The sequence below is a fragment of the Furipterus horrens genome, unplaced genomic scaffold, assembly GCF_987537825.1.
Source record: "Furipterus horrens unplaced genomic scaffold, mFurHor1.1.pri manual_scaffold_9, whole genome shotgun sequence".
Lineage (NCBI taxonomy): Eukaryota > Metazoa > Chordata > Mammalia > Chiroptera > Furipteridae > Furipterus > Furipterus horrens.
Window position 1 is genome coordinate 76831274 of NW_028327179.1, and position 24209 is coordinate 76855482.

General features: G+C 37.6%; 1 protein-coding gene and 1 pseudogene across 2 annotated transcripts in view; both read left to right on the forward strand.

Moving 5' to 3' along the window:
* TSPAN12 (tetraspanin 12) overlaps window positions 1-24209 on the forward strand; it is a 126079-nt gene that overhangs the window by 69041 nt on the left and 32829 nt on the right. The window contains exon 7 of one of the 2 annotated variants that reach the window (XM_090287440.1): window positions 10862-10938. In XM_090287440.1, coding sequence (XP_090143566.1) covers window positions 10862-10938 — 77 coding nt within the window. Of the gene's footprint in view, window positions 1-2596; window positions 3010-10861; window positions 10939-24209 lie in introns of those variants that run through there. The other variant, XM_090287439.1, reaches the window with a different exon arrangement.
* Window positions 14417-15833, forward strand: LOC150001973 (large ribosomal subunit protein uL6 pseudogene; annotated as a pseudogene).

Here is a 24209-nt window from a genome sequence, read left to right on the forward strand (position 1 = left end):
TTTTTGTATATTTTTCATCTATTTTAATTTGAGTTTTCTGTTCTTCTATGGGCTGACACACCAGATATCAGCTTATATCTACTGAACTCTTACTAAGAGTTCTAAGTATTTAAATGTGTTTATTCATTTAATTCTCTCAAAGTCTCAAGCAGGTGGTCACTGTTACTATGTATGTTTTCAGATGAGAAAATTGAAGCATGGACATCAAAGTTACTTGCCCAAAGTCACATAGCTTATAAATAGCAGAGCTAAGATATGAAATTCAGAATTCAGGCTCTGCAGTTCATGATTTTAACTAGTATTCTATACTGTGTCACTTAAGGATACTCGTTGGAATAACACATAAACATAACTGTGAGTGGACTCTGATAGACTAGCTGATTAGAATTCTTTGAAAAATATTTAAATGTTGGTGAATTGTCTTTGTGATATGTATTTTGGTTTTCCACAGAGCATGTGTATACACACACATGCATATGTGTACATGCATATTTGTATGTATTAAATAGGTATGAAGGCCAGAGAAGTGACCTTATTAAACCAATGTTAAATAGTATTAAATTATAAATATTTTAATTTCACTTTTGTTTAAATCGATGCAACTTTGATAATCTTTTGTTGTTAATTTGCATTACATTGTGTACCAGAAAAAGGTAGTTATTGAAATGTTTCTATGACTAGTTTTACATGATTGTTATTTTGTGAGAAGAATAACTTATTGGGGTACAGTTACTGTTCAATGACTTTGGAAATCTTGAGAATTATGTATTACTTATTTCTCCTCTAAGTATAAGTGCAAGTTAACTACTGACTCTTGCCTTCCTTGATTTAGTTGAGTTCTTTGTGTTACCTAGAGAAGAAAACAAGGTGGCAATTAATTTAAATAATTATCAGTTTCTTTTCATTTAAGTAGCTTATTCAGTCGAGTAAGCACCCTGCTCACTTTTATCCCTAACTCAGAATTAAATCTTTGAAAAGTCAAGTTCTTGTTGTTGGGAGATAGTTTTCCATGTGTCTCTTGCAGTTCTGCATATCTTTTGAGCAGTCTTGCTGGCTGCTTTTGTTCTGGACTATTTTTTCAAAGGTTTTTGCATAGAAAAAGTCTTGAAAACTAAGAAAGAGTGTCCCTCAGAGAAAAAGGCAGGTTTATTTATTGTCTAATATAATGAAGATAATATCCCTCTCCAATAGAAAGGACAAGTATTCTTCCCACCCACTATAAAATATTAAGGTTCCCTGAACTTGGGTTCCTCTCCCATAGTGCCACCCATTGTATGCACAGGGGTTATCTCACTATCTTCATGTTTCCCTTGGGACTCAAAAACTGGCACATTCTCTGGCTATTGCTGTTTCTATAGGAGGTAAAGTTTTTTGACTTTCTCTTCTGTCAGCACCCATGAAACCTCAACAGGCTGATTTATTGGCTTCCAAATAGAGTTACATCTCAGAATCTTCAAAGTTTTTGTAATTTGTTATTGTTATAAACTTTTTTCCAAGATTTTTACCTTAATTTAGAATCAGCTTCCCTTTAGAAGAGTGAATTTTCATATCTTTGCTATGGATTCAGTAGAGACATGGTAGGTAGCCTATGCTTTGGTCACCTGCGAGGTGACTTACGACAATTGTTAGTCACATTCTACCTTCTTTTCTTTGTCCCTCATCTCCTTTACCCTGCTTGTGGATTCTTTTCTCTTTTTTTCCTTCCTCTTCTTTTTGAATTCTCTTCTGTATGACCAAAGGTACTCTTACAGCCTTTTAAATTTAAACTAAACACAAACAAAAACCTTGCTAGTCTTTTTAAGTCAGATGTCAAATTCTTACCTGTCAGAACCAGAACTTGGTGTCATGCCAGAAAGTGCCCTCTGTGTATTTCTGCTGCAGGCAGTGGACAGTGCTCTGTGTGCATATAGAGGATAAGGAGAAGGGAATAGATTTATTTCCACCCACCAGTGTGTATTAGTAGCAGACTGGGGAAAAATATTCCTGATCCTTGGGGAAAAGCTGACCAAATGAACAACAATCAAACAGCGAATACAAATAATAATGTAACATTATTTTTGAAAAATTTGAAACAGTCTATATCACGAGTCAGCACTTTATGGCTTGTGCCCGAAATCTGGCCTGTTGCCTTTTTTGTTCCTGAAGTTTCTTTAGAACACAGCTACATCCATTCATTTACATACTGTCTGTGACTGCCTTGGTGCTTCAGTGGTAGAGATGAGTAGCTGGAACAGAGACGACATGGCCTGCAAAACCTAGAAGATATACTATATATACTATCTGGCCCTTTACCAAAATATGTTTGCCAACCCCTGCTCTAGATGTTGTGTTTTTTATATCAGTAGTTCTCAATTTCAGGTTGTGAGGAAGATATAGGAAGGAGCAAGCTCCTTAGAATCACTTGGGCAGGCTTTTCAAAAAGTTCCGTCTCCGACTCCCCTCCATCTTCTCACAGGGGTGCCTGCTGAGAGTCACTGTCTTAAACTTTGTGATTTAGTAGTTTGGTTCCATCAGTTGATACAGATCATTTGTTTTTACCATTTTGACTCTCCATAACACATCCAAAGTAATATTGACTATGTTATTTCTTTCACAGGGTTGTGGGAAGAAAATGTATTCCTTTTTGAGAGGAACCAAACAACTGCAGGTGCTAAGGTTTCTGGGAATCTCCATTGGAGTGACACAAATCTTGGCCATGATTCTCACCATTACTCTGCTCTGGGCTCTCTATTATGATAGAAGGGAGCCTGGGACAGACCAAATGATATCCCTGAAGAATGACACAACTCAGCACCTGTCATGTCACTCAGTAGAACTGTTGAAACCAAGCCTGACGAGGATCTTTGAGCACACATCCATGGCAAACAGCTTTACTACACACTTTGAGATGGAGGAATTATAAAGGATGTCAAATAAGGAAACCATAAATTTATTTTATTGAACTTATGAATTTTTAAGCACACACTTGTTTCAAAAATGTGTAGAAATAAAAATGTTGCCATAAAACACGCCCAAGCATTTAATTTTGTATCCTTTAAAATGAAGAGGGAAAATTTTCATTTATTATAAGTCACCACCTGGACAATAGTTGTTGATGCCCTTTATTGCTGAGCACAGATCTATTACCCACTTTATAGCTTGTGTAGTAATATTTTTACTGAACACAGTTATGCTTTGAGGTTTATGCTTTGATATAGATTGACCAACATTTCTTCATCCATGTAAACGAGCCCTGCTATGGTGGGCTTGGAGCTACAGTAAAGTTTGATTTACTTCTATAAACTTGCTAATATATAAAGTACCAATTAATTGCTAATATAGGATGTTAGACAGTACTAATTATTTTTATTACTTGGTGATATAGTCTTTTGAGGGTAAAATAGATTAGACATAAGAAAAGTCTGATGATTGACGACTACCTAAATGTGATTTTTGCTAGTTACTAAAATATTCTTAACTACTTACAAGAACAAACTAATACATTGTCTTAAACTGATCAGGGATCTGTGTTGTATATGAGAGCCTGTATTAAGTGTGTATAATTCAGTAGGTTTCAGTTCTTATATTGTTAATAACAGTTGTGAAAAGGAAAAATTTGTCCTGTATAACAGCATTATTTTTAACCTTTCCTGTTAATAGAGTTAAAATTCTGTCTTGGTTTTATATTACATAAGTAACTATTAATTTAAATACTTAACCACTAATTTCTAAAAATTGCTAGTGTGATACAGAGGAGTCATTAAATTCAGAATGTAGTCTGGTCTCTAGGGAGTATTAATAAGAAAGTTTACACATAACTTTGTTCATTCAATAAAGACTTGGATGCTTTCTCCCAAACTAAGACTGTTTTTGACACTAAACACTTTTTAAAGAACTTATCTTTGCCTTCTCCAAACAAGAAGTGACAGTACCCAACTATGAATATAATTCTACAGAGAATAGTGTTTCCTTTCTGCAGCAAAATGCTGTGAGAATCATAAAAATAAGTGACAGCTTAACTAAAGAATTACTTTGCTTTATTTTACTGATTATGATACTATGGTGAATTACACAGATTATTAATTTTTTACAAAAATAAAATATATTTATTTGAAATGGGAAAAGTGCATTTTACTGTATTTTGTGTATTATGTTTATTTCTCAGAAAATGGAGAGAAAAGTAAAACTTGTCAATAAATATTTTCTAGAGAGTAATAATTTGTCTGTCTAATTTTCATACATTGTAGGCACTGTTATCACTCAAGAAGATTAGCAAAGGGAGAAAAATATGAGAAGTAATAATTGAATATAGTAATAATAATGATTTCTAAACTTGAACTAATCTATAAGAATATATATCTTCATTGAGAAAAGAAAAAGATTTCCATTTACTTTTCAAGTTTGATTTTGAGCTAAGTGATAATGTAATTGATTGATGTATATTAAAATGTGCCCATTTATGTTCACTTATCTCCTCAATATTTTCATCTCAATTTTTTAAAGTAATTTTAAGAGAAAACAAGCCTAAGGAATACAATATTTGAAATCAACTACTAGATTTCATCTTTTCCATAGATTTAAATGAAAATAGAATAAATTAATCAGAATCAAAAGCAACCCTTTTTATAATTTCCTCAATATCCCAATTCCCCATAATTTTACCTGAAATGCCCAAGTAATTAAAACAGCTATGAGTATTATTTGAATTATAAGGATCATATTTGGCTGTTTCTCTTTTGATGTCACAGAAAGAACAAGTAAGCATATATTGCGTTGAACTTGGTAAAAATGTGTTTCAACTTATAAATAAAAGTCGAGTTCTACATTTTTAGACTTCAGATATTTTGATATATTACCTGATTTAATACTCTCTAGCACAGTCAACATAAATTTAGACAATCATATACTTAAGCACTTGCTTAAAGGGAACAAGTGATATGTATAGCAGAAATCTATAAAGACCTCTTATGGTAGCAGTGCACCTGGAATAATAAAACTGCAAGGGACTGTAAAAAGTGTATTTAATGTGGCAGAGCTGAGGGAGTTCACTGTTTGGGTACCTTGCAAACAAAATTGTTAACTGGTTCTCTGGGAATTTTTAAAAGCTTTCTTTTGTGAAAGTGACCGTTTTTAAAAAGTAACATTAAAGAAGATTATTTTTAGACTGGTGAATAGTCAATTCAAAGTGCCCTGGAGATTCAGAGATGACAGTAAGAGATGGTGTGTATCTTCTAGCACTGTAAAATATAAAATTAATGCATACAGACACACGCAGTCAGTGGGCCCTTGCGTAGCAATAGGAAATGGAATAGAGTAGGATTAAGGCAGCTACACGGAGGAGATGACCTTCAAGCTGAGCCCGGAAGGAAAAGTGGAGTTTAGCTAGTTCATGGAGAACATGCCATGAGCTACTACCATGCAGGTAAAAAGCATATGTTATTTTGGGGGCAGGATCCCATCGTTCAATGTGCTTGGATCACAGAATGCTTGAGATAACATGGTAAAGGAAATGGGTGAAGTTTGGGTTTTTGGACGTCATTCTATAAGTTCAATGGAGAAACATCATATTTTCAGAAAGAGAAGTGGTTTGTATTTCAGAAATGTAACTGGGTTCGTCAGGGGGTGAAAAACCAGGGCAAGGAGACAGGAGTACCCATTGCACGCCTGGCCAGGGCGGCTGTTCTTTAGCTAGCCTAGGTATGACACTCTGGAGGTTTAGACACCGGAGACTCCAAGGCAGGGCTGGCTAGATTGTTGTTGCCATGGTCCCGGAGAGAGAATAACCCTCCCCAGCAAGCACAAGGAGAGTTGAAAATAGTGCATGAAACAGGTTACAACAGGGTGAATGTATAAAAAAAAAAAAAAGGGCAGCAGATTAATCTTGAGCAGTGCGGGATGAGAAGTGAAATAACTGAAACTTCTAGATGTTGTACCTGGTAAATTGCCAATGGCATCAACCTAGGTGGAAGACTGGAAGGGGCACGGGCACGTGGGAGGGTGATTGATTTGGTTTGGACACTCTGAGTGGGATGTGCCTGCAGGACACACAGATGGAGATGTCTGCAGGCAGCTGTGCCTTCCAGTCTGGAGCTCAGGAGAGCTCACTGTTGAGCCTGGGTATTTTTGTGCATTGCTTTCTGATCTCAGGAAGCCTGACAGAAAATGGGCTGAGAACCAAATCTTCTATGAGGAGAATCTTAAGCAGGATGCTGCAAGAGCTTCCTTTTGTCTGAACTGCCACTCCTGCGGATGAGTCAACGGAGGTAAAAAAAAAAACAAATGAATGCAGCGCTTAAACTTTTGTGGCAAAAGGAGCAGCCCCCCTTTAAAACACTACTGCCAACTGCCGGGATGAGGAAGGTGGGGGGAATTGTGCAGGAATTAAGAAGCATAGTAGGAGGGTGCAGAATGGACAGGGGGTTGTTGAGAAGAGCTTTATGCATGACCCATTGACATGGACTAAAGGGGGGTGGGGACTCCTGGGTGGAGGGGAGCAAAGGGAAAAGAAATTGGGATAACTGTAACAGCATAATCAATAAAACAAACAAACAACAACAACAAAAAAAGCAATACTGCCAACTGCTATGTGCCTTCACCCAGCTCTGCTTCCAATTGTGGATTTATCTTTCCTGTTAACTGAGTTCCTATTTCCTCATATCGAAGCACCTTATAGAACACACGTATGGGAGAGTTTTTGATATCATCTTGAAAGTGCATTTATTTTCTATTCTGTTATTGAGATCAGTCTTCATCTCATGCATTTATGGCTGCCTACTAGATGCCAAGCCATAGGGTGCTAGGTGTTTTATGCAGTTTTTCTGCTCTTCACAACTGGTTTGCAATATGTAGACATCATGAATTCCATTTTACACGTGAACAAAGGGACTTGGCGAGACTGAGGAAATTTATTTAACTAGCAAGTGGCAGTGCTCTGTGTCCTTCCCTCCCCATTTTGTGACGTGGCATCTTCATCAGTCTGTGGGGAAGCTCAGCTGATACTTTACATTGAAAAGTTTGATCCAACACATGAGTCAGTATCTCTAGGTTTGGCTTGTCTCCAAAGTCTTATTTCTTCCCTCATATGACTCCTTTATCTAATTTCATTCTTCCTATTTTCCCAGAACAAGTCCTAATTATCTAAAGCTTTTTTTGAAGCCATAAATTTTTCTTTTTTCCCCACCTCCCATTGCTCTATCTTGCATATACACACAAATTAACTTCTTTAATCACTTTATTGAGGAGATTATGTATACATACATACATATCACCTATTTTAAGTATCAGTTTTCCTTATTCACCTGTTCCCAAATGGCACATTCTACTTCTCTATTTCAGATGGCAAGCTGGAGAAGGGAAAGTCAAAGGGGAAGGGAGTGTGCTTCTTCCCTTTAGGGTTACACCCAGAAGCTCACATCCCTTCCATTCACATCTCACAGTTATTGGGATGGGGATGGGCACGGAGGAAGGAGTTCAAAATAGTCTTTGTTTCAACACCCATATATCCATTATGCCAGTAAGTTCTGTGACCACAGAAAAAGGGGGTAATGGGTATTTGTGTTAGCTAGTAATCTCTATCACATTTTTCAATACCTACAGGATAAAATCTATGTGAACTTATTTTTCCAAGCCTAAACCCTAATACTTTCCTATATGTCACTATACACCAGCCAGGTAGGCCAACCATGGCCTACTCCTTCTCTCTAACATCTTTCACATCCCATGCCTCCTTGATTTTGCTGATATCATAGTGCTTCTCTCACATATCGTCCTCTTCACGGTTTCACCTTGCACTCAGCTGTCAGGTACCAGATTAGCAGCCACTTCCTTCATGAAGCTTTCCCTGACCACTCCACCCAACAGCACTCCTTCCTACTCTGAGCTCAGCATTTTGTTTCTAATTTGGTTCTTGTATTTTCTATTTTATAATATTGTACAGTTTTAGCCTTGTAATATTATTTTTTTTTATTTTTTTTATTTTATTTTTTTAATTTTTTTATTTTGGTTTTTCAATTACAGTTGTCCCCTTTTCCCCCAATTTCTCTCCCCCACCCAACCCACCCCCTCTCCCACAATCATATCCCTCCCCGTTGTCCATGTCCATGAGTCTTTCATACAGGCTCCTTAACTAATCCCTTCCCTTACTTATCCCCCTTCTCTCCCTCTCCCCTCCCCCCTATTGACTGCTATTCTGCTCTTTGTTCTATTTAGTTCCTTTGTTTGTGTTGTTCTTTAGTTTCCTGTATTAGGTGATATCATATGGTATTTTTCTTTCTTTGCCTGGCTTATTTCACTAAGCATAATTCTCTCTAGTTCCATCCATGTTGTTGCAAATGGCAGGAGTTCCTTCTTTCTTTCTGCTGCATAGTATTCCATTGTGTAAATGTACCACAGTTTTTTGATCCACTCATCTACAGATGGGCACTTAGGTTGTTTCCAGCACTTAGCTATTGTAAACAGTGCTGCTATGAACATAGGGGTGCATAAGTTCTTTTGAATTGGTGTTTCAAGATTCTTCGGGTATAATCCTAGTAGTAGAGTCATTGGTTCAAAAGGCAGTTCCATTTTTAATCTTTTGAGGTAATTCCATACTGTTCTCCATAGTGGCTGCACCAGTCTGCATTCCCACCAACGGTGCAGTAGGGTTCCCGTTTCTCCACATCCTCGCCAGCACTTGTTGCTTGTTGATTTGTTGATGATGGCCATTCTGACTGGTGTAAAATGGTATCTCATTGTGGTTTTTATTTGCATCTCCCTGATGGCTAATGATGTTGAGCATTTTTTCATGTGTCTATGGACCTTCTGTATGTCCTCTTCGGAGAAGTGTTTGTAATATTATTTTATAATATTATTTTTATTGATATTATTTTTATTTGCTCTTTGTTTGTCTGGCCTCTCTTGAGAACAAATATTATACTGTTTTGTATCCACTCAGCATTTTGTATAAGGCTAGGTAGTGTTTCTTACCCATCAGTTGCATATTTATTCACTATGTGTGTGAATTAATAAATGCATAAATCATGAGTCAGTTTAATGAATCAAAACCAATGTCCAAAACGATTCCAATAAGAGGAAACTGTGCTAAAGGAGGTCAACTGTTCTTGGCTAGGGTAGAAGACACTGGGTTATCATGAGCTAAGTACTCATTTAGCTATAAATGGATATAGATTAGATTTGCAGAATGTGTTTAAAGCTCAGTCAAGTCTTACAAGTATCTGAGTGAACTATTAACTTATACTTGTAGTCTAATAATGTAGTAGTGTTTTAGCCTGGCTAGTGTGGCTTAGTTGGTTGAGCATCAAAACATAGACTGAAAGGTCGCCAGTTTGACTCCTGGTCAGGCACATGCCTGAGTTGTAGGCCAGGTCCCCAGTTAGGGGTGTAAGAGACACAACCAATTTTCTGATGTTTCTCATAGATTTATAAAATGCTTTTATGCTTAACTCTAAATCTTTTAACTTTCAAATCTACATTTGTTTACCTGGGAGTATACAGAGTAAAAGCTGAATTCACATTGTTGAAGAACTCATTTCTCAAAATTTCTTTCTATGGTTTTAGGGTCCATTATTCCAATGAGAGCTACTTCTCTAATGCTCAGAGCCTCAGTCCTCACTTCTTTCTGTAGCAACTGTAGACTAACTTCTCACTGGTGGCATCAGGCTTGGAAACAGTCACTTCTAGATTTCTAGCCACCTTCTGGATTGACTTCTGCTTCCTCTAGCCCTAAAGTTGTGTATGACTCTAATTCCCTGTATTAAATTATTTTATTCACAAAATTTCTAGACTGGAGAGTCTTCTTTCCTCATGAATTCTGAGACAAAACACATTCCATGATGGTGATGATCAATGACTGAGCCTGAGCCTGAGCCTGAGCCTGTGTATTGGAGAAGAAATAGAACCAATGAAAGCCACAAGGAAAAAATGGTCAGAAAATTAAAATAAAATGAATACATCATTTATGAGAAGCCATTTAAAGGGAAATTGTGAGGAAGAGACCATTTTTATCAGTTACAGTGATAAAATGAGAAAGGAGATTCATACTGAGAAAAAAGTGTGATATTTGTCAAGGTGAAGGATGACTTGCAGGAATTCAGTGTCAGAATATTCTCACACATGTAATTCCAGGGTCAATTACAATGTTACCAAAATAGTGGACAAACATTGTGTCTGGTGGGATGGTAAGGCAATCAAGGTCTCTGGACCTTGGTTGTCATGGAGAGCTGGAGAGACTTCAAAGTCCTGAGTTAATACAGGGAATCTGTAGTACTGTCCCTGCTATCGGCAGCCGTCCGTCTCGAGAGACGATGGTGTAGCTTCTTAAGAGTCTATCTGCACCACCGAGAATGGCTGTGCAGTCCGACTTGGGAGTGACACGGTATCTGTCTCCTCCCGTGTTGAATCGACATCTTGCGATGACGCTGGAGTGTCCTCTCCAGTGAAGCTGAAGCTACAGAGCCTGGGCAGGGTGATATGGAGGGTCTGCTGTTGCCCATGCAGCAGACCCCCCCTCTCTTCGCAGCTGAAGGGTCCAAGGGAAAGACGGAGTCAATACAGCTTGGCTTCAGGTGCTTCTATGGCCTTTACTAGTTGGTCTAGAGAAAGCATTTGCCTTATTTAAGAATGGCATACCACTAAGCCCATCTTTAATAATTGTGCAGGTGGCAATGCCACCTGATTATACTTATGCTAATCACATAATTCAAAATCCATCTTTCTTTGGCACAGACCTCATAGGTGAATTAAATGGGAGCATTGATAGAAATTTCCACCCTTTATCTTTAAAATTTGATAGTGCCATTAATCTCTGAAATATTATTGGTGATTTTCTATTTTTGAAGGGAGAAATTATTCCAACCACTTCTATTTGATCCTTCCTGTTCCCTAGATCAACAAGCTAACGTGGATGTACTTCCTGTTGAATAATGTATGGCTTGCATTCATAAACTGCATAGTTAAGCAGAGGTGAGTTCATAAACCCATTCAGTCCACTGTGAAGACAAACTCTGATTTTTGCATCCCTTTTTCTGCATTATAATAAATAATCTCTGACTTCTCAGCTCTATTTAATGTAGGTAACTGAATTCCGTAAGTTCCTACTCTGACTACTAGTCCACACTGACATACAGGATCTCTCTGGGTTAGTGTCAACTCTGAGCCAGTTCAATAATCTCTGCAGAGTCTGAGTATTTCTCTTTTCCCAGGGCATAGCCACACTAAATGACTGCAGGTGCTTTGGGAAACTGAAGGAAGATTTATACAACCTTCTTGTGGTAGTGTTTAAAGAATCTGGCTTGCTTTTCATTTAAGGGACTCATGTTTATAAACTGGCTCAAGCCTGATAACTGAGTGACAAGTTATGACTCTCCATTGTGTCCATTAAAGTCATGATTCTGTTCACAAGAATTAAAGACTTAAAATTTACTTTTATACTATAGATTGTCTGAATATATTTTTTCTAGGAACACCATAATCTATTAGCTACCAAAGACCTCTGCGTTAAAATATTTTGATTACTGCTAAAGTCCTGCCGCTCATTTTTATAATCACCTCCAGCTTTCCTTTAGGATTGCAAAGCAGGGAGCCCATTTTAAAGGGAGCAGCATTCAACATCATCATTGGCTTGAAGTGCTCTGAGCTTTTTAGGGTGTTGGTCCTTACCTTACCAGTGTATTTCTCAATGCATTGGTAAAGGTAGTGTTTTCTGAACACTACCCTTTGGACAGGGTTATAGGTTGGGTAAGTGGGTCACACATTGTAAATTCACTCCAAATTCCTGTCGCCCAAGCCTTTGAATATGCCAAAGACTTTCTGGCTCTTCAACTTTAACTGGCATGTATACATATATAGTATAATTATTGAAACATAAATAGACAGTGTAACACCCAAATCCTAGAGTAAGTTTTGGGTATGGAAAGTGAAGAAAAAAATTGGAATCTGGAAAGCTTCATTTGTAATTTTAATGTCATGTTTTAAAAATAATAGAAATATCTGAAACAGACAAAATATTAACACTTGTTGGATCTTAGTGGTGAGAACACGAATGTTTGTTTATTCTTCCTGCTTTTCAGTATTTTCACAATATTTCATATTAAAAATATTTTAAAACCTTAAACAATTGAGATGAAGCCAAGAGTTACAAATATACATGTTTGTAGTACAGATCCCATTGGAAAATGTTTGCTGAAGTTTGGAAATAAAAGCCCTTAAAAATAATTGATTACAAAAAAAAAATAACTGCTAAGAAGGCAAAGACAGAAGTAGATGAAATTTATGCTTTAATTTAAATTTTTATGAAGAGATGCTAATTTTGTGTGTTTCTTTGACAAGTTACATGGGTTAATATTGGCATTATAATGCTTTTAAGCATTTATTCCTAGAAACCAGCAGCTTTCCCCAGGAATGTTGTATTTCTTTATAAGTTTAGTAGAAGAGGAAGCTAAAAAAATTAACTGAAGCTACAGTTATCTCAATAACCATCCATGGGCACATATGTTTTGTTTATACACATTTTATCTGTAAGGTATTTCTCAAAGTGTGGGTTTTATGAGTAAATGATTTTTAAAATGATCATCTGCTTACATGTGACTGCTATGATTAGTATAATTCTTTTTAATGATTTCAATAGAGAGAGATGAGAGTAGAAACTGAAGTTGAAAATGATAGCTAACTCTACTTGGATTCTACAGCTATTCCCTGAGATTTTCTGTCTTTAATTCCAAAGAAACAGCTCATACCAAGAATGGCTAAAGAAAAGAAAGAACAAGTTTCTAATAATCACTTAGAAAAGTAAAACAGACAAATAGCTGAATCAGGTGTATGGGGCTATTTGGGAACACGGGTAAACATGTGTGCTTTGGATTGAAATGTGCTGGTTCATACAGGGTTTGAACATTTTGAAAAAGGAACAGTATGGGTCACCTGAATAAATGTATCCCATCCTCCAACAAACCATTGACCTCTATCCAGCTTTTCCCATCAACATTTTAATAGCAGACAGAGTTGACAGGGATGGCCTATGTGATCATCTTAAGCCTTATTGTCTAAAAGGGTTTTTCATGTGCTTTATTTTATTTAACCCTCCCATGAACCTGTGAGCTGGGCAGAACTTTATTTTAAAGATGCAGGCACTGAAGCTCAAAAGTTTGGTTAAATTTCTAGCTGTCACAACTGGGAAGTGTTCGAGTCTGGGTGTTTCTGCCTTTCTCTCCTTACTCTCTATGTGCTCTCTTGGTCTTGACCTTCCAATTTGAGGGAGAATGGGGAGGGGTTAAAGTAATTCCTTTTGAAAAAATTTTATGAAACCCACACTGCCCTCTAGGGATTGTGTTTCATTACCAGAAATACTAATTGAGGTAGGAAGTGCTTTGATCAGAATACCTGAGGGTAGAAGATGGTAAACACATGGATACATGCCACATGATTGCATTTCTGTGTGAAGAGAAAAATGATATCACTTCTGGTCTATTCAAATACATTAAGCAGATTTGATTTTCTTTCCTTAGAAGCAAAGCGATAAGAACATTAACAAGGACTCTTATCACACATAGTTACATAGCATTTTCTGTCTCCATTCTAGTGATTTATCTATTACTTTCTAACATGTTACCCCCAAATGTAGTGGCTTAACACAGCAAACGTTACTTCCCAGTTTCTGAAAGAAACCACTTGGCTGGTGGTTCTGGTTCAGAGCTTCTAATGAAGATACTGGCTGCAGTCATCTGGAGGTTTGACTGGGGAAGAAGAACTCACTTCCAAGTTGGTCATTTACATGGCTGGCAAGCTGATGCCAGCTCTTGATTGGGAGTCCACATGGGTCACCTTACTACCCAAGCAGTGACCTTGCTTTAGAGCAAGTGATTCCAAACAGTGGGAAGGAGGACCCAAGATAAAAACTGCAGTCTTTTAATAATCTAATCCTGAAGTGTTGGCCCATCACTATTGCAGATTCAATTAAATAGAAGTGATTCATTAAACGAGGCCCATAGGGTATGAGGGGAGAGGGAGGGTGTCAGGTCCACTTCTTGGAGTGGGGGATAGCCAAGAATATGTGGCTATACCTTTAAAAGCACCATGATACCAAAATTCTTAATTTTTGCAGGACAAAAACACGTAAAATAAATATATTCCTTTTCAGCTATTTCACATACTAGTAAAACTGGTAAAAAAAAAATCTCTTGCTATATCTCATCTTTCACTGATAGTTTCTTCCATTTTCTTTGCTGCCCCTCCTCCTCTGTTTCCCTTAAAATGTTGAAGGGTCCCAAGGCTGCTCAGGGTTTCTTATTTATGTGCATGTTCACCTTACTGACATCCTCTGGGACCATCCTTTTTCCACCATCTCCATTCTCATAATTCTTCTATTTTTATCTTCTGCCCTGACCTGCTCCGCAATCCCAGTTTTATATATCCAGCTGTTCTTTGACATCTCCACACGGGTTACATGAATTTAAAACGTACCGTGGTTAACAGTACTGGATTTCCTCTGCTTCTCTCCCAATCTTCTCTTTCTTAATAAATCTACCCACTGGTTTAAGCTCCTCTTCGTCTCATGTCTAATCCCACAGCAAGTCTGTCAGCACTTTCCTCAATATCTTTCTTGGATCTACCAAACTTTCTCCATCTCCCTTGTTACCACTGTAGTTCAAGTCACCTCTTATCTGGACCATGACAATTGTCTCCTGGTGGGTTTTCTAACGTCTCTGGTGGTTGTAAGCGTTCTCCACCATATAGCCATGGTGGTATTTCGCAAATGAAATCGGCTATTGTTGCACTTCCATTTAAAACTCTTCATGACTTTCTATTTCACTTAGATTGAGAAACCCAAACTCTTTGCTCATAGAATTTTTTTCGCACATTCTTGTCTCTGCTCACTAGCCAGCTACACGACTCTCTCTCTCTCTCTTTCTCTCTCTTCCTCCCTCCCTCTCTCTCTCTCTCTTTCTCTCTCTTCCTCCCTCCCTCTCTCTCTCTCTCTCCCTCTCTCTCACACACACACACACATCGATTTGGTAAAAATCTTCATTGTAATTTAAACCTTATTTCCACTGTAGCTAAAAAATTAGAACAAATAGCTCTTTGCCCCATATACAGTGAGGATGAAGACCGTCCTCAGCCATCAGAAAAAGTCAACATCACTCTGAAGGGACTCACAGACATTGTGAAGGGCCCCAGAGGCACTCTGCAGAGGGACTTCAATCACATTAATGTAGAACTCAGTCTCTTTGGAGAGAAATAGAAGAGGCTCTGGGCTGATAAATGGTTGGGGAAACAGGAACTGGCCATCGTTTGCACTATCTGCAGTCATGCACAGAACATGATCGAGGGTGTTACATTGGGTTTCCGTTATAAGATGAAGTCTGTGTACACTCAGTTCTCCATCAATGTCATTATTCAGGAGAATGGTTCTTCTGTTGGAATCAGAACTTTCTTGCGTGAAAAATACATCTGCAGGGTTTGGATGAAGTCAGGCATTACTTGTTCAGTATCTCAAGCCCAGAAAGATGAGTTAGTTCTTGAAAGAAATGAGATTGAACTTATTAAACTTAGCTGCTTTGATTCAGCGTGCCTCTACAGTTCAAAACAAGGATATCAGAAAATTTTAGGATGGCATCTATGTTTCTGAAAAAGAAACAGTTCAGCTGCTGATGAGTAAGAGCTAAGTTGTCCAGCTACAGAAACACCAAGATGCCAGATGATTCCTCAGACTTACTTGTGATATTTTAAAGATGCAGTAAAAGCTGTGTGTTGAGTTGGGGAAAAAAATGAGAACATATAGTTTGCGTAGTGATTATGGGAAATAATTGGACAGAATATTTTTAGTCAGGAGTATCCCATAGAGGGGAAGAAGGTTATCTATTTGTGCGTGCTGTGTGAAAAAAAAAAAAACAAACTAGAATTGAGATCAATAGGTTGGGTACACTAATAGGAAGCTCTGATTTAGTGAGTGATGGATGGGCTGGTAAATTTAGTGGATGATGAGCTGATAAATAAAAATGGCAATATGTTATTTAAAAAGTCATATTCAATGTAAAAAATGTGCAGTACTTAGGTATATTAGCACACATTGTGTGTACACGTGTATCTGCATTTTGTGTATTTGCATACATGTCTGTTTATGTGCATGCTGTGTACAACATATGCATGTCTCAATGTGTTAGTATGTGAGTATATACACATGTGTCTCTGTGTGTGCCTGTGTGTGCCTCTGTGAATAAACTGCCAACCTGATTGATAGGCAGACTGGACAAAATAAACAGCTCCTTCAAGAATACTCATGGACCAAAGAAATCTTCTTTCTCAATACAAATATTTCTCTAGAGATTCATTAAGTTCAAGTGGTCTATTTTCAATTGCAAATAGCCAGAGAATTGCATCCCTCATCTGTACCTTCCTGTGAGTTGTGATAATTAGATTGTGCTCCTCCTAGCACTTGCTGACCACAATCAGAGATCAGAACCAGTGCAAGGGTCACAGAAAAGAAAACCTAAGGACAATTGGGTGGTGGGTGGGTGACTTGCTGACCAAGGTGACATCTGAATTTATCTCCCTGGATGACAGGGATTCCCTCTCGTCAGTAGGACTGGCCAACACTGGGGAATGAGGGGAGAGTACAGAGAGTAATTCAGAGGAAGCTGAGGAAGTAGTCAGCTGTTCCCAAATTTTGCTCAGTGCCACACGTGCCTGAAACCGTTCTGTGCTTCAGACATTTCCAGGTGCTCTTTGGAATTCGGGTCATTCCTCCTTTTATTGAGAACAGTGGAAGGGCAAGTTTGTTCCCAGTAGATGCAGTCACCCCTTGGTGAGCACAGAGGGCAACAAGGGAGCACATTCCGTAAACATTGCCTGCTCTGTCACACATAGCCACACTGGGAAGCTCCCACCCAGGGCCTCTTCCTTCTTCTGCATTTCCCTTCCTTCACTCTTTATATTCCTCCTCTCTTTCCTGTAATTCAACTTTTCCTTATCTATTCACTCGATCTTTCTTGCCAAGATTGGAACTAAGCCATATTATATCCCATCAAATGAATAAAAATCTTACCTCCTTTCCCCCATTTTTTCCTTAGAAATCTAATCTCTAAGCTGTACTTTGGGACCAAGCAGCTCAAGAATGTTTTCTACCCTTTAAGTCTCTAATCCAGTCTCGGGTTTGTACCCACCACATCATATCATGTGCTTTTGCTCAGTTGAACAATGACTACTCTGGTGCCAGATAGCCCCGACACTTTCAGCTTGCGCCTTACTAGACGTTTCAGCAGCAGTCACTGACTTGAGCCTCCTGTTTTCTTGACCTACTTCCACAGTCTCCTGGCTTCCTCCCACCACACAGGTTACCCTTTCTCAGACTTCTGTTTAGCTCCCCCTGGCTTGTTCCAGCAATTCTATTTTTCTATACTTTATTCCACTCCCTGGGATTTAATACCTCCTACATGATGTTGATTCCCAAGAGGAATAACTCAAATCCTGTTTGTGCTGTTGTAAAGGGGTCCAGAGTGTAACCCCCACAATCCTTGATTGGGGAAAGTGGGGAGTAGATGGTGCAGGGTTTGAGATACATTGCATAACAAGGGCAAGTTAATAGCTGGGCATTCCTGAAGGGAAGAGGGCTGCCACACATGACAAATTGCGTATGTGAGTGGGAAAGGGTTCAGTGGCTCATGACATAGCTGGAGTGGGGGAGAGATCATACTGTGCCTTCGCAAGAGGCAGGGAGCAGATGTCCACCCCAAGTGTCCATGCGTGGCTGGGAACTTTTGCCCTCCCTAAAGATGGCAGTAAAAAGAGGGTACAAGCTACTGGGGAGTTGACAAAAATGGGAGACACTAACGCACCATAGGAAGGGCCCATTATAAGGTCACACAGGAAGTTCCGGACTGGGCATTTAAATGAGGGTGGGCTGAAAGATAGAGGATTTCTGCCACGAGGTCTGAAAGTCAGGGAGAGAACCATGAGGTGGGCAGTGAGAAGAGGTCTGACTGGAGAAGACTGTGGCAGAGCTGACGGAACTGCGGGACCTGCCTAGCCACCCAGACTCATGAGAGATGCCTGGAGCTGAACTGTGACCAGGAATGCTGAGTTGCAGACTTCTGCTTTTCTAAAGTACGTACAGAGAAGTTACTCTCTTGGGACGTGTGCCTCCTTGGACTCCACCGTGATCCAGTGTAACATGGCACATGTTTTCCAGAATCACTACATGGAGGCTGGACCCAGCACATCCCAGATCCTGAAGGAGAGAGCTGTGAGGGGATGGCAACTCTGAAACCCATGAGTGCACATTCCAGAGAGGATGGAGATCTGTTTGTGTGACTGGCTGATGGACAGATAAGGAATGGGGAACTGCTGGGCATGGTTTTGCCTTATAGCCTTTTGGAAAGCAAGGGAGGCTCTGGATCTGGTGAAAGGTGAGGGTTCTGAGCAGGAATGCTCTCAGTTCCCCCAAAGTTAGAACCCTGTTAATAAAAATGTGTTTCCTTCAACACTAATTGTGGGGTCATATGTAAAGGCACCAGGTGGCTGAGCCCCGGTTTGCTTGGTAACACTCTGTACTCTATATCTGTTTACTTAACAACCACAGAGAGAAACCTCTGGGGTGGTTAAGTTTTTAGGCTTCAGAGTCAGAGTCAGGAACCTGGGGTTCAATCTCCCTCTTGCAAATTATTTTTTATGTGACTCTAGGTAAGTTATGTGACGTTTATATGTTTACAGGTAAAATGTCTCTATGTGTAAACTAGAAAAGCAAGTTGTATATGCTTTATAGGGCTTTCCTGATGATAAATGAGTTGAAACATTATAGCCCTTAAAAACTGTGGCTGGTCCAGTCAAATATTTAATAAATATTAATAGTGAGCATTTCATAAATATTCACTAGTTTTTATTGTTATTGCTTTATTTGCCTCCTCCTCTTGAATGATTCATGACATTTTCAAAGCAGAACTCCTGGACATCTCAGCAAATGACACTTTCTTCCAGCCAACTACTTAAATCAGAAATCAACAGTTTTCTTAGAATTTCCTCATGCTGATACCAATTACTACCAAGTCTCCTTGACTTTTACTCCACAATGTCCCCTAAATTGTCCATTTCCCTGAGGTGCCACTGTAAATCAGCCATATCTTGTCTCTCACTTGAGTTATGGAAATGGTTTCCTAATTGGTCTCCTTGCTTCCCCTCGTGCCCTTTCCCCAACTCATTCTTCAGCACAGCAGTGAGAGCGATCCTTAAAAAGCATAAATTGGATCATGTCACTCCTCGGCTCAAAATTCTTCATGGTTTCCCAGTGGACTGAAAACAAAGTCCACAATCCTTAAGTGAGAGTCTATCAGTTGATACACGTCCTTTGCCATGTTATCGTTCCAATTAATAGTCACACCATCCCTGTCATTCACTGTGGCTCAACTATATAAACCTCCTAACAGGTTTGCAAATGTTACAAGAGTTTTTCTACCTGTGGATTATAATTTTGCTTCTAGAGTCTGCTGCCTGAAATGTTTTTCTCCCATTTTTTGGATGATTTCCACTTCTCATTTAGAACCCAATAAATGTTAATTCCTCAGGAAAAAAAAAACAAAAAACTGTTTTGGATCTTAAATCTTAATGAGAACCCCTCTGTTATCTCTTTTGCAGTACCCCATTATTTTCCATTAAGACACTTACTACAATATGCAATCACATATTAGCTATATGTTTATTTGCTTAATGATAGCCTTTTCAACAATATAAACACTACAATGATAGGGAGTCATATTTATCTTTTCCATTGTTTTACTTCAAGTGTCTAACAGAGCAAGTGTCTAATTAATATTTGTTGAATTAATAAAGTGAATGAATAAACTCTGGCTTATAAAAATGCTTAGTAGTCATATTAATGATAAAAACACCATAATACATAAGTAAGAAAGTCACAAGATGCTCTTAAACTTGTCTTTAAGTGATAAAATCCAGAATTATCTGTTGTATGCAGATTTAATACTATTTAATTATATTGTTAGGAAAATGAGACTCTGTTAGAGGGGTAAGTATTTGGGTTTGCAGTCAAACCTGAGATTGAATTCCTTCTTAGTCATTTATCGGTGGTGTGGCCAGGGGCAAGTTGCTTAACTTCCCTTGACTTCAGTTCCTTCACTTGGGAAATGGTTATCTTAATGCCAGCAAACAATTGTGAGGAAGTAAATAGCTCTTGTCGGGTTTGCTTAATGAATAAATGTTAGCTGTCATTTTCATTGAAAGACCTTTATTTTGGCACTTAACTATGAAAGGGAATGAAATAAGAATCAAGAATGATAAACTATTGATTATTTTAAAATATCTAGAAAAATTTGGTCCCCATATCACAAAAAGGCCTGATAGCAGTTAATAGAAGGAAAAAATTAAAATTCATGGATTTTACTGCAATCAAATAGATTGGTCCTTTACCTTCCCAGAGAAAATGTGCGGGTGCTTCCCAGGCCTGGTATGTGTGGCTGGCTCTTCCTTTCGTAGGTCTCACAGGTCTTTGCTCACACACCATGTTAAACACCTCCCACTCCCCACTACTATTTCATTGCTGATCTGAACACTATACTTTTTCCCCCCAGAATGTATCTCATTCAAAGGTTAGATTCCTTAGTTATATTTGTACCTGTTTTGGGTCCAAGTCAACAAGTAGACTATAAATACTGAAGGGTAGCACAACACGCCATCCCAAAATAAGCCTCCTTGGTGTATTGATTATTTTGAGCTGTAGGCACTTGAAAAACAGCAAATGCAGGAGAAGACTTTCTCTGAACTCCCTTTATTTGTCTAAACATATACCCTCCAAAAGAGCTCAATTGTCATAAATCCCTTCCCCAGCTATTTCATCAACTCTTGTCACAAGAGAGGGAACAGGAAGTCAACACCACACCCAGACAAACTTTGTCAGAAACTATCATACCTCCCATCTATTTTTCTAAGGGTCCATTCATGCTCCCTAAAAATCACTTACTCTTCCCTAAGAGGCCTACATACCCTTTCCTTATTTATATTCTAGACCACCCTGGAAGGTTAGTGTTTCCTTGTGTGCATGAGGTATACACATTAATAAACTTGTTTGTTTTCCTCTTGTTAATCTGTGTTTTGTTATAGAGGGGCTTAGCTGAGAACTCAGAAGGGTAGAGGGAAAATTATTTTCCTCTCCTACAATATCAACAAGGGCAGTATCTTGTATTATTTCATCCCAGCACCTAGCACAATGCCTGGAACGTACAGTGTGCTCACCAAGAAAAGGAATTAATAGAACAGCCACCTCTACAGCCTGAATGTCCTTATGCTCCTTTGCAGTACTGTTTTAGTCATAGCCGATGTATATGCAAGAAGTATTCCTTTAAAAAAATCCCTTTTCTATTAGAAATCTCTTGAAATTTACATAATTTGAAATTGCAGGGAATATACTTTCCAACAACTTACTTGAGTTGCATTTCACAGTGTTTACAATCCAGGAAGCAATTAACATTCCCTTTGAGTGAGGAGATTTTGCGTCCTTGGTACATCCCCAGTTCTCCACATGGCGTCATATACAGTGATTAACATGGACTGGAGGATGTGGGCATTTGTATATATCTCTGTGATCCTTATAAATTACCAAGCCCAAAGAAAGTGACCTAGCCACTTGAAAAGTGGGGAAGAGAAGAGCACAGAAGCTCATAGATACATTTCAAAAACGAGACTTTGAAGTGCTTGGTGTCCTTTTCACTTTCATGGTAATAACCCCACTATCAAAAAGTTTAAAACTAGTTTAGCTAAGAAATGGATTAATAAAAAAAAGTCTATGGATTGCTTTACTTAAAAGTAACCTAAAATTCACAGATTCTTAATATATTTGCAAGTTTATAAGCAATGAGTTTCTTTTTCATGCGTGTTCTCAAAATCACTGCTATCTTATTTTTTCCCTATTCCAACTAATGCAGGTTTCCGCACTGGTTGCATTTAAGCTTTAGAAAAAAGACAATGCTCTTTGGTAATCATAAGAATGCTACTTTTGATAGTTCTTTTCAGAAAGATTCATTAGAAAAGCTTAGCCATAGCTACATTATAATTTGTACAATCAACAAAGAAAAAAAAAACACCCCAAGATAAAATGATTACTAGCAAATTTCTCTCCAATTTCATTGAAATACATCACATAGTAAAATAAATGGAACTCTACATTCTGCCTGTCTCAGTGTATGTGAGCTTACTCCCATCCTCCCACATTTTCTCTCCTTTTATTTGAGACATAAAAGATCTCTCATAAGAAAACCACTACGTAAGTTATATGGTAATCTATAATTTAAAAATAGAAGTATATGTATAAGAAATTTCCTAATAACTAATATTGTATAGCAATATTTTATATTATTTTACAAGTTCATATTATGATAAGTGCTCTGGATGCTTAAGTTACTTTATTTGCTTAGCTTCCTCTTATATTATGAAAAATCATTTGTGGAGGGTATGCTCTTATAATACATTTAGGGCATCACGTACATTTTTCTCTGTTACAAGAAGAAATGAAGAGAGAAAGTACAAATATTTAAAAATAAACAACAGTCATTTAAAGTTCATTTGTATTTAAATTTTGATTATGGTCAGGGATTACTATAGAAATGTATTTCTCAATCAGATAAACTCAGATACATAAAGTGAGGCATTTATACCCTTAGGTTTTGACTTATGGACTTAACTTATTCTCTTAACTCCAGTTTATTATAATGATTTTAGCATTCAGTTTAAAAAAGGTTTAGACACTTATAATTTGAGGCTAGAGGTTATGTGGGAAATGTCTTGATTTAATTTCAGATACTCCTACACAATTTATAATCTATATCTAATGGCAAACACAGTGTAATCAAACTAAATGCTCAGAATCTTTGCCAATGAACTGAATTCTATATATGCTAGCCAACAAAACTGATGTGATGTTGAATTCTCTCAAGTCTTTCAAATCCTGTGTCTTTCAAAGTATCTAAAGCTTCAGGTTTCTTCAGTCACTCATGGCTCCATTTTTTTCCCTTAGTCTCTCATCAGCAGCCTTGTGCATTTTGTTTCAGATACTGGTGGAGCTGTTGGATATTATATATGTGCCTCCAATAGATAGTGTGATATTTGCATTAGAGTTTACTTGCTGTATATCCCCACTTTGAAAAAACAGAAATGAGAATTTTTATCCTCTATAAGACCATTTGAAGAAGCTTTAGCTCATTGAGGCAAATAGTTATGTTATCACCATGTTCAGTAGGATTTGACAACGATAAGCCACATATGATATACTTTTGATACATCACTTTTATTACTTATTTAAGCATAATAAATCTTTATTAAAGGTAGGGCAGCTCTTTCACTAGTCTGAAAAGCACAGGAAAGCACAAAGATATTTCAGGAAAGAAAAAGCTAGCTGAATTCTCCATTGAAATATTTATTTCTTTGTGGTGCTTTGCAAGTTGTTTCTAAATCTTAATTTTCTTTTTTCTAAAATAGAAAAAATAAAAATACAAAGAATAGGGTTATTCTATAATTTATTGGCCAAAATGAAACACTTTCTGTATGTTTCCCTCAGGGATCCTTTCAGGGTTTATCTTTTATGTTTTTGTTTTTGTGGTTATTGTTGAAGAATAACATATACAGAAAAGTGCCCATATTATAAGTGTTTTTTTACAAATTGAATCAATCTATTAAACAAATTATCCAAATTAAAAATCTACAAAGTCAATAAATTTCTTTTAAATCATAGTTGCACATAATTTTCATGTAAAAGGAGTTTTAGACACAACATTAATATTTTATGATGAATAACACATTTAGCTTTTGAGAAGTAAAAAATATTGAAGTGGAAGGTAAAAAGATATTATGAATAGGCTGGTGCTATTTTGGAACATAAAACAAGCAAATGATAAAACCCAAAGAAGTTTTATGACAAGTAGTTATATCCCAAGTACCATTTAAAAAGGTACGTTAAATTTCCTACGGTTCTGTGTAAATCAAATGTCTGTGTACACCTTTATTGAAGCTTTCTATTGAATAGGAGAAAATAAAAAATATCAACAACCTACAGAAAAATTTTGTAATTCTTTGTGAAGATGAAAAAAATCCAAGAATTTTCTTTTTTTTTACTGTGTCACATTAATTTGGGATACTGAATCATGCAGTTATGTTACCTCTCAGAATCTCTCTGCACCTTATTTGCATGTGCTATTAAATGCCAATGAGCACTTCATTGCTGTGCTCTACAGTTTTTGCCTGCA